This window comes from Rhinoraja longicauda, chromosome 2 (genome assembly GCF_053455715.1).
Source record: "Rhinoraja longicauda isolate Sanriku21f chromosome 2, sRhiLon1.1, whole genome shotgun sequence".
NCBI lineage: Eukaryota > Metazoa > Chordata > Chondrichthyes > Rajiformes > Arhynchobatidae > Rhinoraja > Rhinoraja longicauda.
The window spans coordinates 50,088,494-50,106,871 of NC_135954.1; the positions used below are offsets into that span (position 1 = coordinate 50,088,494).

Genomic DNA, 18,378 nt, shown 5'->3' on the forward strand with positions numbered 1-18,378 from the left:
CAGTTCCCGTGGATTGGAAGGTAGCTAATGTTATCCCACTTTTTAAGATAGGACAGAGAGAGAAAACGGGAAATTATAAACCAGTTAGCCTGACATCAGTGGTGGGGAAGATGCTGGAGTCAATTATAAAAGAAGAAATTGCAGAACATTTGGATAGCAGTAACAGGATCGTTCCGAGTCAGCATGGATTTACAAAGAGGAAATCATGCTTGACTAATTTTCTGGAAATTTGTGAGGATGTAACTAGGAAAATGGACAAGGGAGAGCCAGTAGATGTAGTGTACCTCGATTTTCAGAAAGCCTTTGATAAGGTCCCACATAGGTGATTAGTGGGCAAAATTAGAGCACATGGTATTGGGGGTAGGGTACTGACATGGATAGAAAATTGGTTGGCAGACAGGAAACAAAGAGTAGGGATTAACGGGTCCCTTTCAGAATGGCAGGCAGTGACTAGTGGGGTACCGCAAGGCTCAGTGCTGGGACCGCAGCTATTGACAATATACATTAATGACAGATGAAGGGATTAAAAATAACATTAGCAAATTTGCAGATGACACAAAGCTGGGTGGCAGTGTGAACTGTGAGGACGATGCTATGAGGATGCAGGGTAACTTGGACAAGTTGTGTGAATGGGCAGATTCATGGCAGATGCAGTTTAATGTGGATAAATGTGAGGTTATCCACTTTGGTGGCAAGAACAGGAAGGCAGATTATTACCTGAATGGTGTCAAGTTAGGAAAAGGGGAAGTACAAAGAGATCTGGGTGTCCTTGTTCATCAGTCACTGAAAGTAAGCATGCAGGTACAGCAGGAAGTGAAGAAAGCTAATGGTATGCTGGCCTTCATGACAGGTATGGCAGTTGAGTATAGGAGCAAACAGGTCCTTCTGCAGTTGTACAGTGAGACAGTAGTGAGATAGCACCTGGAGTACTGTGTGCACTGGAATTTAGAAGGATGAGAGGGGATCTTATTGAAACATAAAAGATTATTAAGGGATTGGACATGCTAGAGGCAGGAAACATGTTCCCAATGTTCGGGGAGTCCAGAACCAGGGGCCACAGTTTAAGAATAAGGGGTAGGCCATTTAGAACTGGGATGAGGAAAAACTTTTTCACTCAGAGAGTTATAAATCTGTGGAATTCTCTGCCTCAGAAGGCAGTGGAGGCCAATTCCCTGGGGTATGAGGAGGGGGCAGGAACAGGGTACTGATTGTGGATGATCAGCCATGATCACATTGAATGGTGGTGCTTGCTCAAAGAGCCGAATGGCCTACTCCTGCACCTATTGTCTATTGTCTATTGTCTAATCATTTTAACTACCAATTCTAAACCAACCTTTCGCTCATTCATTGCCATAGTGAGGACACACGCAAACATCTCAAATTGCTTTTGGGTTGCTAACAAAAGTTTCAAGTAATACCCCCAACCCCCCCCCCCCCCCCCCCCCCCCCATTCTCCCTCTCTTTCCTGTAAACCCTGCCATTCCAGTGAGTGCACATTAACCCACTACCTCCCACCTCCCAATCACCTTGCTCCTATCTCATCACTTGCACACTCATCTCCCATCCCCAGTACCCCATTTGCCTTGTATCTCCCCTTCCCCTTAACCATTCCACCCATATCCCTCCTTCCAGCTTCACGTTTCACTCCTCTTCTCGCTATCTGACACCTTTTATCTCCTTTTCACCTCTAGCCTTTGCCAATACGACTCTACTCTAATCAGTCTGAAGAAGTGTCCTGACCCAAAATACCGTCTGTCCATTCCCTCCCCTGTTTCTCCCTGATCCGCTGGGTTCATGTAGCCATTTGTGTTTTGCTCAAGATTTCAGCAGCTGCAGTTTCTTGTCTTCTTTCATTGTTTTGTTTCTCTTTGTAACTGCCCTCATTTATCTATTAACTAGTTTGTTTTAGTTTTAGTTTTGCAGATACATCGTGGAAACAGGCCATTCGACCCACCGAGTCCGAGCCAACCAGCAATCACCTATAGACTAATTCTATCCTACACACGAGGGACAATTTATAGAAGTCAATAACCTACAAACCTGCACGTCTTTGGAATGTGAGAGGAAACCAGAGCACCCGGAGAAAACCCACACAGTCACAGGAAGAATGTACAAACTCCATACAGACAGCACCCGAGGTCAGGATCGAACTCAGGTTTCTGGCGCCGTGAGGCAGCAACTCTACCTCTGTGCCACAGTGCTGCCCCTAGATCCTGGATAGGATCAAAGGCATTGTGTTATCTGAACAACTCTGGTCACATTGAGAGGCAGTCCATTTGTTCTCTTTACCCCTCCTTCTCTCTGCAATTTTTAACACACTTAATTTCTCACTATTACAAATCTGGAAAAGGGTCATTGACCTGAAATGGTTAACTTGGTTACCCTCTCCACAGATACTGGCACACTTCCTATGTTTTTTTCAGTACTCTTTATCTTTATCTTCTGGTGATGCAGAGTTTAATGTACAATCCTGGTACAGCCTGACCTTATATCTTTTCTTCACTAGGTCAGCCTAGGCTCCAGGCTAATTCTTCACTTACTTGTGAAGTAACCTCTCGAAACCTACGCTATCCTGATATCCCTTATCCCACCATGTCATTTTCTAAAATATATAAATGCCCCAAAACAAAATCTCTAGGCAAACATCAATTATGCACACCTGATCAGAGTATTTCTTCTAATTACTACCGGTATCATTTAGGATGGCAATTGTCAAAATATCAACAGAAGTTAAAAGTCCATTGAGTTAATCACCAAGGTAAGTACAGTATATTGGTCAGAAAGTTTACATGCCATTGTTATGTTACCTGTCGGTCCAAACAATTCATTTATTTTTTCTTGTAGGTTAAATGCTTGTTGCAGGGTTCTATTGATTTGCTTTCCAAGTTCTTCGATTGATGACAGCAGATTGGGCCCACTAATCTCTGTTAGGCTCAGTGATGACCTGTGACAAAGTGAAGGTGATTGAGATGTTTGTTTTGAAACATAAATCTAAACCTTTGTGTGTTAGGGATGAATAGCATTCTTCTGAGGGGCAGTGATTCTATCAGTCTATTCCAACATCGAAGATTATGTTTATGGTAAACCATCAATTGTTTGCTATGTCCTGGCAGGACATAGCAAAAATAGGGTATCGAATAAATCTGTTACATATTACAAAGAATTTTATGTGATGATTAAAAAAAATCATTTTACAAACTGTGAACCTCACTGGCATCCCCAAACTGATGTATCTTTGAGATTAATTGTTTTCTTGAACCTCTTCAGTCTAAAAAGAGCTTTTACTTATTTCTGATGATGCATCAGAAACAATCCACCACCAGATTCAGGCTCTTGAATGGACCTCTCACAAATGAGGGATGAATTTCCTGACCTTCCAATCTACCTCATTGCAACCTTTATAATTTATTTTAGTTACACTTTCTCTGTGACTATATAGCTTTCACTATATTCTGCAGTCTGATTTTTTTTCTTTTGCACTACCCGGTGTACTCATGTGTGATATGATGTGCCCAGATAACAGGCAAAACAAAGTTTTTCATAGCATCTTGGCATATGTGACAATAATAACGAACCAAAGCAAATCAAGCTAATGAGAACATTTTACATTTGCATTGAAGTACGGCTTGTACTCCAGCAGGATCGGAAACACAGGCCTGAGGTATCTGTTTCTCAAAAACTCATTTTGTGTGTCCTTATACACAGATCAGTAAAGACTAACAGGGAAGTTAGTAATCAAATTACTGGTTCTTTAACTCAAGGTGTTTACAATTGAATTGCAAAAGCCTTGTAGGTATACCCACAACTCAAGGAGCTCACTACAACCTACTCAAGGGCAATTCAGCATGGATAATGAAACGCTGGCCTGCAAAACCCACATCCTTTGAAGGAATGAAAAAACATTGACAGTTGAGTTCCAGCTTTTAATGTGACTGGGTTATCATGAAAATGTGGTTTCCTGGGAGTGGTCATGATTTTCCAAAGGTGAAAAAAAAAGACCCAATTTCATCAGGCAGCATTCATAATTTCTTCCCAGTTGTTATCAGGCAACTGCACCATCGTATCACCAACGAGAGAGCGATCCTGAACTACCATCTACCTCATTGGAGATCTTCGGACTATCTTTAATTAGACTTTACTGGACTTTATCCTGCAGTAAACGTTATTCCCTTTATCCTGTATCTACACACTGTGGACGGCTTGATGGTAATCATGTATAGTCTTTCCGCTGATTGGATTGCACACAACAAAAAAGCTTTTTAGTATACCTCGGTACACGAGACAATAAACGAAACTAAAAAACTAACAGCTGCATGGCAAGTGCACTCTTAAACTTTCCAAACCTTGCAACCCTCAGAGGATAAATGATTTTTTAGCAATTTCCACACAGGTTTTTTGATTTTCAAAGTATCCATTAAAATATAGTACCTCACAAATCAATGTTTATCCAGTTCAACTGCCTAACTTAATGGTAGATGTCAAAACAGTGATCTTCAAATGTTTAAGACATTTGGAAGCATTCAAAAGCAATTAAGCAATTTAATTAAGTCAAAAGATCAAGGAAACTGAAAAAATATATAATGTCTAAAAACGGTCTAAAAATGTTAAAAAGATCTGTGAACATTTCCAAAAGGATTGTTAATTTAGATATCAAAGTGATTTTTTTAATTGAATAAAAAGAGTATTTTTAAACTAAGTGTCAATTTAAAGGTCTTTTTACATTGATAAAAGGTAGTTGCAGCATTCTTGCAGCATTTTCCTTCAACGAAAAAAAAAACTGCTGAAATCCAGATTTGGCTTCTTTTACTGGGGCCAATGTGAAATGTGATTTCAGGACATTTTCCCCAAGTATCTGCTCCAACAATTCCTTGAGGAATCAGACCTAGGTGCACAGATGGCAGCCCGACTTCACCCAGCTGACAGCAGCTTTGGGATTTCTGCATTGTATCTGCATCCAGTTTGCCACTGCTGTATGTTACACATGATAGCTCAGATCCTTCATCCTTTCCCTGCAAAATCCAGACTATTAATGTAACAGTGTACTAAAAAATAATGCTCGTTGGCTTATTATCGTTGGCTCGTTGGCTCGTTGGCTCGTTGGTCTACATTCATGAGTGGCTTCTTAAAACCAGTTCCTCATCTCAGCCTCTTAGAGCTGTATCTTAAATGAGAGGTGCATCAGATGGCTGCACAAAATGCTGCAGGTGTTCTGGAACCGATGGTGACCAGGAAGATACTTGGTCAAGGCACATCTTGGAGGTGCTACTTGATGCTAACCCTAACTCCACTGGTGTTCTTGTCCCAGGAGAAAATATGTCTTCTGCTCAAAGTGTGCACCGAGATATGCTCAGAACACACATTCAAGGTGGCAATGGACAGAGGTGGCTCAGAGTTAAGCATTAAGGATCTATACACCAAGGACCAAAACTTTTACCAAAAGTAACAAGAAGAAAAATATGTTTATGTAGCAGTTAGTTGGGGACTGGAAAGTACAACTAGAAGTAATAATGGAGGCATATTAAAATATGATATTCAAATGAGAGTTTGAAAAGTGCCTGAAAGGAAAGAAATTGTGGGGATACAGAGATAGGATAGAGAAATGAATGAACTAGTTGCAGTGTTTGTGCGTAGAACAGGTACTGACTCGACTGGCTGACTGGTCTCATTATGTGCTATGACCATCATGTGATTCTGCGATAAATAGACACAAAATGCTGGAGTAACTCAGCGAATCAGACAGCATCTCTAGAGAAAATGAATAGGTTTTGGGTTGGGATCCTTCATCAGTCTGAAGAAGCAGTTTCATGAACTCAAAAGTAAGTTCAATAATTGCATTCCGCATACCACAGAGTTCAAACTATTCAATTTGCCACAGTTCCATCACTACCTAGGAACAAACTCTCCATTTCAATACTGATATCTAGCATAGGTTCAACCACACCCTCACATGCATAGCATTTATTTCCAAAGGTTTCACACCTACATTTCACAACATGCACACAATGCAAACTATTTGATCCTAAAACGTACATCTCTCAAATGCATTGCACAACACTCACAGATGCACTTTCCACCTTCTTGGAGGAATGTATGATACACAAATGGAGATAGCATCAGCTAAATAGCAAGGAGCAACCATGTTTGAATTATCAACAAAGCAAAAGATATTTGCTATAAATGGAGCAGGCATTACGAAATCTACAACAGGGCAGAAGCTTTTACCTTATATTTTCCCTTCTTCCACCAATCCCTTATGTACTTCAGCCATTGATGGAATAACACCTCTTGCTCAATTCCCATGTGCCTGCCTCACCATTGTACTTTTCTCCTTTCACACTGCCAGCATCTCCATCCTGGCCATATAATGATAGGTGAGTGTGAATTGAGTGGAGATACAGGCAAATCCAGCCATCACTTTAAATACGTGACATTGAAAGGAACTTAGAGGTTTGCCATGTGCCAGGATATGTAATGACTCTCCAGAAACATGAACCCTGCAGTTGTCAAGGAAGAGGAATGGTACAGTTGGCAGTGTTGTGGAAAATTTCTGCCGCTGACGGGCCAGTAATACCACAATCAAACGGAAAAATGTAATATCTCCAGGTTTGCTGATAATAGAAAGATGGATGGAAACGTGAGTAGTGAAGAGGACTTAAAGTACCTGCAAAGGGACACAAGGCTAAAGCAGTGGCAAATTCAAATACCATGGATTGCAGTGATTCTGGGATGAGTAATGGTGCTAGCTTTTCCAATGAAGTCCACATCTACAATCTCTTCCGCCCCCCCCCCCAAAAAAACAGTGCGATGTCAGAAAATTAGGGTTGATTCACTTTGGTTCGAAGAGTAATGATCAGAATTGACAAGCAATTAATCCTCCATCAGTAGCATTAATCACACAACAGAGTGGAGGCAGTGCATTATACTCTGCCTTGGAAATTAATCCCATTTATTCAACTATATACATTTCAGAATGTATCAATGGGCCTCTACTATATGGTACTTTTTTTCTAATTCAAACCCAAATTCCATTCCCATTTCACCTCTTAGTGTCCGATCTTACATATCTCAATGTAAATTATATTATAATCAAGATGTCTATCTTATTTCAAGTTTTACCTTTCCTGGATTAACTGTAAAGGCAGATTATACCTGGATTTTTGAGCAGCGTCTTCTGCTTCTGAGAATGACACACCATGACAGCGAGAACCAACATCACAAAAAATACTTTGAATGAAGGGGTAAAGTCCACCATTGGGCAAAGTCCTTGGCTCCAGATAACCTAAAATAAAAGAGAAAAACAGACATTGGATCAAATGAAACATTTATGCATTTAATGTAAATCTATTAATATATTTCAATCACCTTGATGACAAGTTTTCAATGTGTATGCTGTAAAGTGTACCTCTCACTATGGAACTCCATAGTGAGAGGTACAGACAGGGGTTTCTGCGGCAACAGGCGGGATTCAAGGATGGTGTGTTGCCTCCCTGGTGCCAGGTTCCAGGACGTCACGGACCAATTGCCGAGCATCCTCAAGGGTGAAGGTGAACAGCCAGAAGTGGTAGAAGTGCATGTCAGCACAAATTACGTCGGGAAGAAGAGGAAAGAGAAGAGGAAAGAATATAAGAGAGAGTCTAAAGTGACTTTAGAGAGCTCGGAAGAAGGTTGAAAGGCAGGACCTCCAGGGTAGTTATTTCCGGTTTCCTTCCAGTTCCTCGTGCTGGTGAGGGCAGGAACAGGGAGATATGGGATCTGAATGTGTGGCTGAGGAGCTGGTGCAGGGGGCAGGGATTTAGATTATTAGACCACTGGGACCTGTTTTGGGGTAAGGGTGAATTGTACAAAATGGACGGGTTGCACCTTAACAGGTGGGGGACCAGCATTCTGGCAGGCAGGTTTGCCACTGCTACATGGGTGGGTTTAAACTGAATAGTGGGGGGCGGGTAAATCAGGTTGGTTCTGGACCCCTTGAAAGGGAGTTTGTAGAGTGCCTCTGGGATGGATTCTTAGAGCAGCTAGTACTGGAGCCTACCAGAGAGAAGGCAATTCTGGATTTAGTGTTGTCCAATGAACCAGATTTGATAAGGGAACTCAAGGTAAAGGAACCGCGCGGAGGTAGTGACCATAATATGATAAGTATTAATCTGCAATTTGAGAGGGGGAAGGTTAAATCAGAAGTGTTAGTGTGGCAGTTGAACAATGGGGACTATGGAGGCTTGAGAGAGGAGCTGGCCGAGGTCGACTGGAAAAGGATCCTAGCAGGAATTTCATGGCATAATCCAGAAGATACAGGATCATTTCATTTCAAAGAGAAAGAAAGATTCTAAGGGGAGTAAGAGGCAACCGTGACTGACAAGGGAAGTTAGAGATGGAATAAAACTAAAAGAAAAGGTGTATATCACAGCAAAGAGTAGCAGGAAGCCAGAGGATTGGGAAACTTACAAAGGACAACAGAAGGTAACAAAAAGGGCAATATGGGGTGAAAAGATGAAGTACAAGGGTAAGCTGGCCAAGAATATAAGGAAGGATAGTAAAAGGTTCTTTAGGTATGTTAAGAGAAAAAGACAAATGTGGGTCCCTTGAAGGCAGAAACAGGTGAAATTATTATGGGGAACAAGGAAATGGCAGAAGAGTTGAACAGGTACTTTGGTTCTGCCTTCACTAAGGAAGACACAAACAATCACCCAGATGTACTGGAGAACAGAGGGTCTAGGGAGACAGAGGAACTGAAAGAAATTTGAATTAGGCGAGAAATAGTATTGGGTAGACTGATGGGAGTGAAGGCTGATAAATCCCCAGCGCCTGATCGTCTGCACCCCAGGGTACTCAAGGAGGTGACTCTAGAAATCGTGGATGCATTGGTGATCATTTTCCTATGTTCTATAGATTCAGGATCAGTTCCTGTGGATTGGAGGGGAGCTAATGTTCTCCCACTTTTCAGGAAAAGAGCAGGAGAGAAAACGGGGAATTAGAGACCAGTTAGCCTGACTTCGGTGGTGGGAAAGATGCTGGAATCAATTATTAAAGATGTAATAACGGCGCATTTGGATAGCGGTAAAATAATTGGTCCAAGTCAGCATGGATTTATGAAGAGGAAGTCCTGCTTGACTAATCTTCTGGAATTTTCTGAGGATGTTTCAAGTAAAATGGATGAAGGAGAGCCAATGGATGTAGTGTATCTGGACTTTCAGAAATACTTTGATAAGGTCGCACACAGGAGATTAGTGGGCAAAATTAGAGCACATGGTGTTGGGGGGAGGGTATTGACATGGACAGAGAATTGGTTGGCAGGCAAGAAATAAAGAGTAGGAATAAGCAGATCCCTGTCAGAATGGCAGGCAGCAGCGAGTGAAATGCCACAAGGCTCGGTGCTGGGGCCGCAACTATTTACAATATATATTAATGATTTGGATGATGGAATTAAAAGTAACACTAGCAAATTTGCAGATGACACAAAGCTGGGTGGCAGTGCGAACTGCGAAGAGGATGCTAGGAGGTTGCAAGGTGACTTGGACAGGTTGAGTGGGTGGGCAGATGCATGGCAGATGCAGTATAATGTAGATAAATGTGAGGTTATCCACTTTGACGACAAAAACAAGGAGGCAGATTATTATCTCAATGGTGTCAGATGAGGTAAAAGGGAAGTGCAACGAGATCCGGGTGTCCTTGTACACCAGTCACTGAAAGTAAACATGCAGGTACAGTAGGCAGTGAAGAAAGCTAATGGCCTTCATAACGAGAGGATTTGAGTATTGGAGTAAAGAGGTCCTTCTGCAGTTATACAGGGCCCTGGTGATACCACATCTGGAGTATTGTGTGTAGTTTTGGTCTCCTAATTTGAGGAAGGTCATCCTTGCTTTTGAGACAATGCAGCAAAGGTTCACGAGGTTAATCCCCGGGATGGCGGGACTATCATATGAGGAAAGATTGGAAAGACCGGGGTTGTATTCACTGGAATTTAGAAGGATGAGAGGGGATGCAGGAATTTCTTACAAAGGGTAATATACCTACAGAATTATAGACAATAGACAATAGACAATAGGTGCAGCAGGAGGCCATTCGGCCCTTCGAGTCAGCACCGCCATTCAATGTGATCATGGCTGATCATTCTCAATCAGTACCCTGTTCCTGCCTTCTTCCCATACCCCCTGACTCCGCTATCCTTAAGAGCTCTATCCAGCTCTCTCTTGAATGCATTCAGAGCATTGGCCTCCACTGCCTTCTGAGGCAGAGAATTCCACAGATTCACAACTCTCTGACTGAAAAGGTTTTTCCTCATCTCAGTTCTAAATGGCCTACCCCTTATTCTTAAACTATCTACTCAGTGGATATCTAGATCACTGGTGGTATTTACAGAAGGATTAGATTTTTATTTTGAACGATTAGTGAATTGTGAGGGATGTGAAAATGGCACAGTAAAGGAATTTGGCTCAGCCAAGCATGACATCCGGAGGCTGCAGCGCATCGTTCGATTAGCCAAGAATGTTGTTGGCTGCATCCTTCCTCCCATTGACGAACTGTACACTGCAAGGGCCAGGAACCGAGTGGGTAAGATAATCTCTAGTTCCTCTCATTCTGGCCACAAACACTTTGAAGCACTTCCCTCCCTCAGCCAGACATAAAAACACCTTTTTTACTCGAGCAGTAGCTCTGCTCAACAACCAAAATTCTGTAGCCTCCTTTTGTTCTGGTATTTTGTTTCATTCTTCACATGTGTAAATTATAAATTTTTGTTCTTAATTGTTTACTGTATGTCATGCTGCTACTTGCGAGCACAAAGCACCAAGGCAAATCCTTTGTATGTATATATATTTGGCTAATAAAATTTATTCAATTCAATTCAATTCAATTAAGGCCTGGGCTAATATGACATGATCATGGAGGAATCCAGACGAAGCTGGAGTACCGAGGTAATGACGTGGATACCCGTAGATTGTGGAAAGGCTTGCATGCTGTAATGGGCTGCAATGGCCCACTGGCGGGCAGTGTCAGTTCAGTTTAGTTTATTGCCGGGTGTACCGAGATACAGTGAAAAGGTTTTGTTGCATGCTATCCAGTGCTAGATTGCATGCTATCACTGGCAACAATGGACCCTCCCTGATGAAATCAATGCATTGTACACCTGCTTTGAATAGAAGGTTAGTGGTGGAATGCAACCTGCCCTGCCTGTCTCGGGTGCACCTGTACCAATGGGTACCATGGCAGACATAAGGACAGCCTTCCTGAGAGTGAATCTGTGGAAAGCAACTGGTCTAGATGGAGTCCCTGGCTATGTCCTCAGGACCTTTTGTGGAGCAGCTGGCAAAGGAATTCACAGGCATCTTTAACCTCTCACTATTCTATTCTGAGGTTTCCACCTACTTCAAAAATACCACTGTCATCCCTTTGCTGAAGAAAACTACCTAAGAACACTGAAGAAGTCTGGTCTACCCCAACAGCTGCTGACAACATTCTACCGCTGCACCATAGAGAGCATCCTAACACATGGCATCCCTGTGTGGTACCTCAGCTGCACGGAGGCAGAGAGGAAAGCTCTTCAGCGGGTAGTCCATAGAGCTCAGAGGACCATCGGAACACAGCTACCAGCCTTGGAGGGCATCTACAACACGCGAGGCCTCAGAAAAACCACCAGCATCCACAAAGACTCTTCACACCCCTGCAACAGTCTGTTCGAACACCTTCCATCGGGCAGACGATACAAGGCCTTCTACGCCCACACCTCCAGACTCAGGAACAGCTTCATCCCCAGGGCCGTAGCTGCTATGAACCGGTCCTGCTGAGCTGGATGGTCACATCGCACAGTGATCCGGCACAGATCTACTTGCACTTTATTCTGTTTTAAAACTGTTACAATTTGTTTCATTGGGTTGTTTAAATTAATACTGACTAGCTAATTAAATTATTGCATCGTATGGGAGGCGCATTCCCAATCTCGTTGTACCCCTGTACAATGACAATAAAGATATATTGTATTGTATTGTATTGTATTGTATTAATGACTACCGTCCGGTGAGTCAGATCCACTGCATTTTGCTTACCATTGTAACAGGTCCACAGCAGATCCAATATCCCTGGCCCTAAACTCATCTCTGGAACAACTAAACCACAAGGACTCCCATGTTGGACTCCTATTCATCAACTATAGCTCTGCTTTCAACACCTTAATCCAATCCAAACTCATCTCCAAACTCCTGGACCTAGGAATTAGCCTCCCTCAGCCTCTGGATCCATGAGTTTCTGACTCACAGACCTCAATCGGTGAGGATAGGTGACAACAGCTCCTGTACAATAATTCATAACATCAGTGCCCAATAAGTATGCGTTCTCAGTCCCCTATTGTCCTCCCTATACACTCATGACTGTATTGCCAAATTTGGTTCTAATCCTTTCTATAAGTTCTCAGACGATTCCATTGTGCTGGGCCGAATCATGAACAATGACGAGATGGAGTATAGAAAGGAAATAGAGAACATAGTAGCATGGTTTTGGACAATAACCTCTCCCTCATTGTCAGAAAGATGATGGAGCTAGTTTTTGAATGGTTTGTGAACAGCTATGCCCAAGACCACAAGAAATTGTAGAAAATTGTAGATGTAACCCAGTCCATCAGACAGAACAGACTTTCCACCATTGCCTCCATCTACACTTCAAGTTGCTTTGGAAAAGCAGCCAACATAATCAAAGACTTGTCCCACACTCTTTCTTCTACCTGCTCCCATCTGGTAAAAGATACAAAAGCTTGACTCAGAACAGCTTCTTCCCTTCCATAAGCTTAAGGGGTTGGACAGGCTGGATGCAGGAAGATTGTTCCCGATGTTGGGGAAGTCCAGAACAAGGGGTCATAGTTTAAGGATAAGGGGGAAGTCTTTTAGGACCGAGATGAGAACGTTTTTTTTCACACAGAGAGTGGTGAATCTGTGGAATTTTCTGCCACTGAAGGTAGTTGAGGCCAGTTCATTGGCTATATTTAAGAGGGAGTTAGATGTGGCCCTTGTGGCTAAAGGGATCAGGGGGTATGGAGAGAAGGCAGGTACGGGATACTGAGTTGGATGATCAGCCATGATCATATTGAATGGCGGTGCAGGCTTGAAGGGCCGAATGGCCTACTCCTGCACCTATTTTCTATGTTTCTATGTACTGTCCAATTCACCTCTATCCCCTTTAAGACAATGATCTTTGTCTACGATGCGTTACATTGCTGAGAACTATATTCTGCATTCAGTATCTTCCCCTTTGCTCTATCTATTTGACTTGAGTTTGACCAGATTATAGTTATGTATGGTATATCTGATCTGTTTTGGATAGTATGCAAAACAAAGCTGTGTACATGTGACAATAATAAAACTAAACCTAAAATCATCAACCTCATATTAAGTTAGGATTGAGAGGCCAAGTAGCTATATTTTGCACCTATTTTGTTGTATGTGGTAAAGCATGGCTAATTTGCCCCAAACCTTAATTCTTCTTTTGTGCCATTTACACATAACCCTGAATTCCCTGATCTTTCAAAGGAAGATTAAAACAAATTGAAAGGTAAGTTTAAAACTATAAAGGGAATTAACACAATAAATATATAGATTATGTGCAGATTCATTAGAACTCTGTCATAGTGAAACCAAGACCACTGCACAAATGATATCAAGGTGAAATTAAGATCCAACCAGATCCAAACTAAACATGAAGAAATCACACAGCAGAAAAAGTAACCAAACGCAAAGCATGTTATGGAGTAATATAATCATAAGTTTACTGGGGGTTGGAAAAGATGCCTGAATGAGTGAGATTCTCTTCTACTTCACATTTCCATTTTATGGATGGCAATGCAATGGTCACAAAGGTCTTGAGTTTCCCAACTTGATGGAAAATTCTGGCCCCCCTAACAAGTGAGATTCAGGGATTACAGTCTTCAGAATATTTAGTTAGCAGTTACAAAAATAAACATATTGCCATTGAAAAGACCTTTAGTTAAAAAAAATATTGCCGGAGAAATAACTTTGTTAGTGTGAATCAGAAACTCTCTAGCCCCTAATTCGCTTTCCCCCATTGACACAATTATCTTTTTAATGTGTACTGTGACATGACTTTTCACAGGAACACATCAGAGTAGAATTACCTATACCCTACCCAGTCCCACAAGAAATTAGTTAATTTCACTGAGATCACTTTTCATTCTTCCAACCTATATGTAGTTTGCGTAATCTCTCCTCATATGACAAACCCGTGATCCCACGAAACAATCGAGTAAACCTAAGGAAGGATACATTTACATTCTTACTCAATTGCAAATATTTCCTTCCTTAGTAGAGAGATCAGACGCACAGTATTGCATAAGACTATGGTACTGGTCTATTCGATTATAATTTTCTGAACGGCATTAAGGTCCTTCCTCATCTCCTTCGATCGAGAGAAACCAGTCTTGGCCTATCCAAACTCTCCTCATAGCCCAAACCCTCCAGTCCAGGCGACAGGTCTGTGAATCTTTTCTGAACCCTCTCCAGCTTACTTACATTTTACCTATGGCATGGTGGCCAGAATGCAGATATTACTTGAAGTGCAGTGACTTGTGTGATTGTAACATGATGGCAACATTTATAACTCAAAGCCATGGCCAATGAAGGCAAGTATGCCTTCTTTTTCACCTTGAATACCTGCACCAGGGAACAAAGTACTTATTCAACAACACTTTCGGCCCTCTGCCATTCCCTGTCCTGATTAAACTTCCAAAAAGGCATCATTCCAACAATGCACTTGTCTGAGTTAAATTCCATCAGACATTCATTTACCTAATTTCCCAGTTAATCTAGATCCCGTTGTAATCTTAGGTAATCCTCCTCACTGTCACTATACCACAATGTTTAGTGTTATCCGCAGTTACTAATCATTTCACTTATATTCTCTTACAAAATATTTGTAAATATGGTGAATAATAAAAGATCCAGAACCAATCTCATTGGCACGCCACTAATCACCAATCTACAGTTGGAAAAGTAATTCTCCACTACTACCCTCTGACTCCTAACACCAAGCCAATTTTGTATCCAATTGTCCCTATCTCACCCTGGATCCCACAAATTCTAAGCTGATGAACCAGTCTACTACAAGGGACTTAATTAAACACCCTGTTACATTTCATAAAGCCAACATCTACTGACCTATAAACAATATCATGATGACTATTCCTAATCAATCCTTGCCTTTCCAAATGCAAATAAATCCTGTCCCTCAGAATTCTTTTCTGTTAACTTTTCATCACTGATGAAAGACTCAATGGTCTGTAGTTCCCTCGATTCTTGCAACCTCTGAAATTACAGCACAACATTAGACACCCTCTAATCTTCTGGCAACTCACCCATGGCTAACAAAGTTATAGAAATCTCTGCCAGGGCCCCAGCAATCTACTTCCTTGTTTTCTCACAATGTCAGGATACATCTGGTCAGAACCCAGGGATTTATCCAGCTTTACACTCTTCAAGAGCACCTTCACCCCCTCCTTCATGTCAATGTGCTTCAGGATATCACTGTTCTCTTCCCTGAACTTACTGGCTTCCATTCATTTTTCATGGCAAGTACAGAGAAGAATAATGCATTTAAGACTTTGCGCATTTATCGTGGCTCCACACATGGGTTACTGCACTGCACTGATTGTTATGGGGAATTGCTCCCTCTCTAGTTACCTATTTACTCTTAATACACTTCCAGAGTCTTTTAGGATTCTTCTTTACCCTATCTGTCAGGGCTACCTTTTTGCCCGCAAGCGTGCTCCCACTTCCTTTATTCTTTTCGAGGGATCTACTTGACCCCAGCTGCCTAAACCTGATGAATGCCTACTATTTTTTCCTGAGCAGAGCCATAATATCCCTCATCAAGCAGGATTCCCTTAGCCAGCCTTGCCCTTCACTCTAACCAGGCCACTTTCTTGGTCCTGAACTTCCCCTACCTAATTTTTCAGTCTCCCACTTGTCAGACATTCCTTTAATTCTTAATGAGCCTCTCCCAATCAACCTTTGCAAGTTTTTATCTAATGCCATGAAATAAGGTCTTGCAATAATTTAGGACTTTAACTTGTGAACCAGTCGTATTTTTTTCCATTATTATCGTACAATTAACAGAAATACAGTCCCAAAGGGCTTCCCGACTTACAAATCAACAACTTATCCTACCTTACTTCCTAAGATGAGGTCGCGTATAGCTCATTTTCTAACAGTGTCATTTATATATTACTTCAGAAATCTTTCCTGAACACACTGAATAAATTCTCTCCCCAACAAATCCATTAGAATTATGACAGCTTCGTTCAACACTTGGGAAGTTAAAATCACGGCTTTAATGTATATTTTTCTCCCTTCGAGAATTAATCCAATTAATTCTATTTTGAATGCTACCATTAAATCTCTCCCCAGCATACTTATCAGCTGGTGCATTCGAGTTCACAACAACTTGTGTTAAAATAAGATTCCCGGTTGTATTGCCTTTGAAGTAATTGGACTATTTCTAATTAACGCAACCAACTTACCAACGTTGCCCTGCATTTCCATATTATATGCCAACGATCATAGCTTTCATACTTCTTTCTTATCCTTAAGTTCCTATTATCCCCAAGCATTTAATTTACATCGGTTTCAAATCCTTTCTGTTTTCCTATTTCTCCCAGCTGTAGGGTCTTGACTTCAGCCGCGTTCAACAGCAACCCTTCGCGATGGAACCTTCCCCTGAGTCTTCAGTACCCCGTTGTTTTCCCACATGGACCATAATGAGTTCTCCCCTTGGTACCGTTAAGCTCCCTTCCAGATCATTAAACATATTTATTCAACAACACCTTTCAAGTCCAAATAAATAATCTTGATTATATATAATTGATTTCCTCTTTCGATCCATATTAATAATGCATCTTCTAGAGTGCGTAAAGATTGTTATTTAATATTTAAATTAACAAATCTCCACAGAAAATCTAAACTTCCCCAGGTGATCGTTGAAAAATCCATATTTGTTCATTTGATTTGAAATTGGAGGATTTCATAACCCGACTTTCTCTTTTTTTTCATCCAACGCTAGTGACACACGACATAAGAAATGGGCGGACTGGGCCATTCGGCCCCCAAGTGCCTGCTCTGTTATTGAACAACCTCATGACCCAACATTTACTTCTGCACCACTGTCCTGCATTGACGCGAAATCGCTTGAAATTGATCAATTCTGATTAATCTCGTCCAATCAGATTTCCTCCGATTGCCATTTCCAACAAAACAACTACATATAACTAGCTATAACTAGTTATAGATATAACTAGCTATAACTAGTTGTAAATATAACTAGCCCCAAGGCAATGATCGAAGGGCATCAGGGAACAATAAGGAAACAAATATTAAAGTATACAAAACAAACTCTCCTGCAGCCCAGGAATGGAAGCTGCCGATTGTCCTGAGTAAAGCTGCCGGTGTCAAAACTCAGGAATTTCACGTACGATTTAACTATTTTACTTGTTTACATATCAACACTTACAATTATCTCGTTGAAGAGGGAAATGTTGAACTCTCACTCCAAGCAGAATGAGAAACAGGAGACATGGCCAGATGATCTCTGACAGGGACAGCACCTGAAGAAAGAACGCAACATGAATTAAATTCCCCAACAAACTAAATAAACTGTGACTAAACCAGTTGTTCGCATTCCGCGCATGGAAATGGGGAGGAAAAAAACCTTACCGGTTCACGCAAACGAGTAAGCCAGTTTTTCCAAAATAACGCGGAGAATTGGCGAATAAATCTCGCCATGGTGGCGAGTTTTAATTCCCCTGAAGATGCACAATCCGTGAACTCGCTGTTTTTCGCCGCTGGTGAGAAACTTGCTGAGATTTAACCTCCTTAAGGTCAGCGCGGTGAGAATGTGAGGAAACTGCGGTCCCGCACCCGCAGTCCTCGCTTACACACAAACAAGTGAGACAACACTGCAACAACCTGTCCTGGAGAATAACCTGTCCTGCTCTCACCTGCCACTCACTGTTGCCTGGTTACCCAATCTCCGAAACTGCAACAGGGTCATTTCCTCAAATGGTGTTTCCTTACAAATGACCGCGAGTAACATAAAAGGTGTTTGTAAGAAATCGAAAAATAACCCCGCTGAGCCGCTGCCATGTCCAAAACGTATCGATAGCGACAAAAACTAAATGAAAAAAAACATTCTGCTGCCTGGTGTGCAGACGCTACCGACTCATGATGTTTATTTCCATCCCGCTAAAGCTTTTGCAAATAAAATGCATCTACATATCTCACAGGAAACAGACTATTGACCGATGTCTACCTCAAATCTACTGACTCCCATAGCTCTTTTCACTACATTTCTTCCCACTCTGCTTCCTGGAAAGACCCTATTCCCATCTCC

General features: G+C 41.7%; 1 protein-coding gene across 1 annotated transcript in view; it reads right to left on the reverse strand.

The window, feature by feature from the left end:
- Positions 1-17,771, reverse strand: part of LOC144609539 (uncharacterized) — a 233,413-nt gene extending 215,642 nt beyond the window's left edge. Inside the window, exons 1-4 of the mRNA XM_078428046.1 lie at positions 17,703-17,771; positions 17,500-17,593; positions 7,150-7,279; positions 2,808-2,944 (exon numbers count right to left, since the gene is read on the reverse strand). Coding sequence (XP_078284172.1) covers positions 2,808-2,944; positions 7,150-7,279; positions 17,500-17,593; positions 17,703-17,771 — 430 coding nt within the window. The remainder of the gene's footprint in view (positions 1-2,807; positions 2,945-7,149; positions 7,280-17,499; positions 17,594-17,702) is intronic.
- Positions 17,772-18,378: the final 607 nt, after the last annotated feature.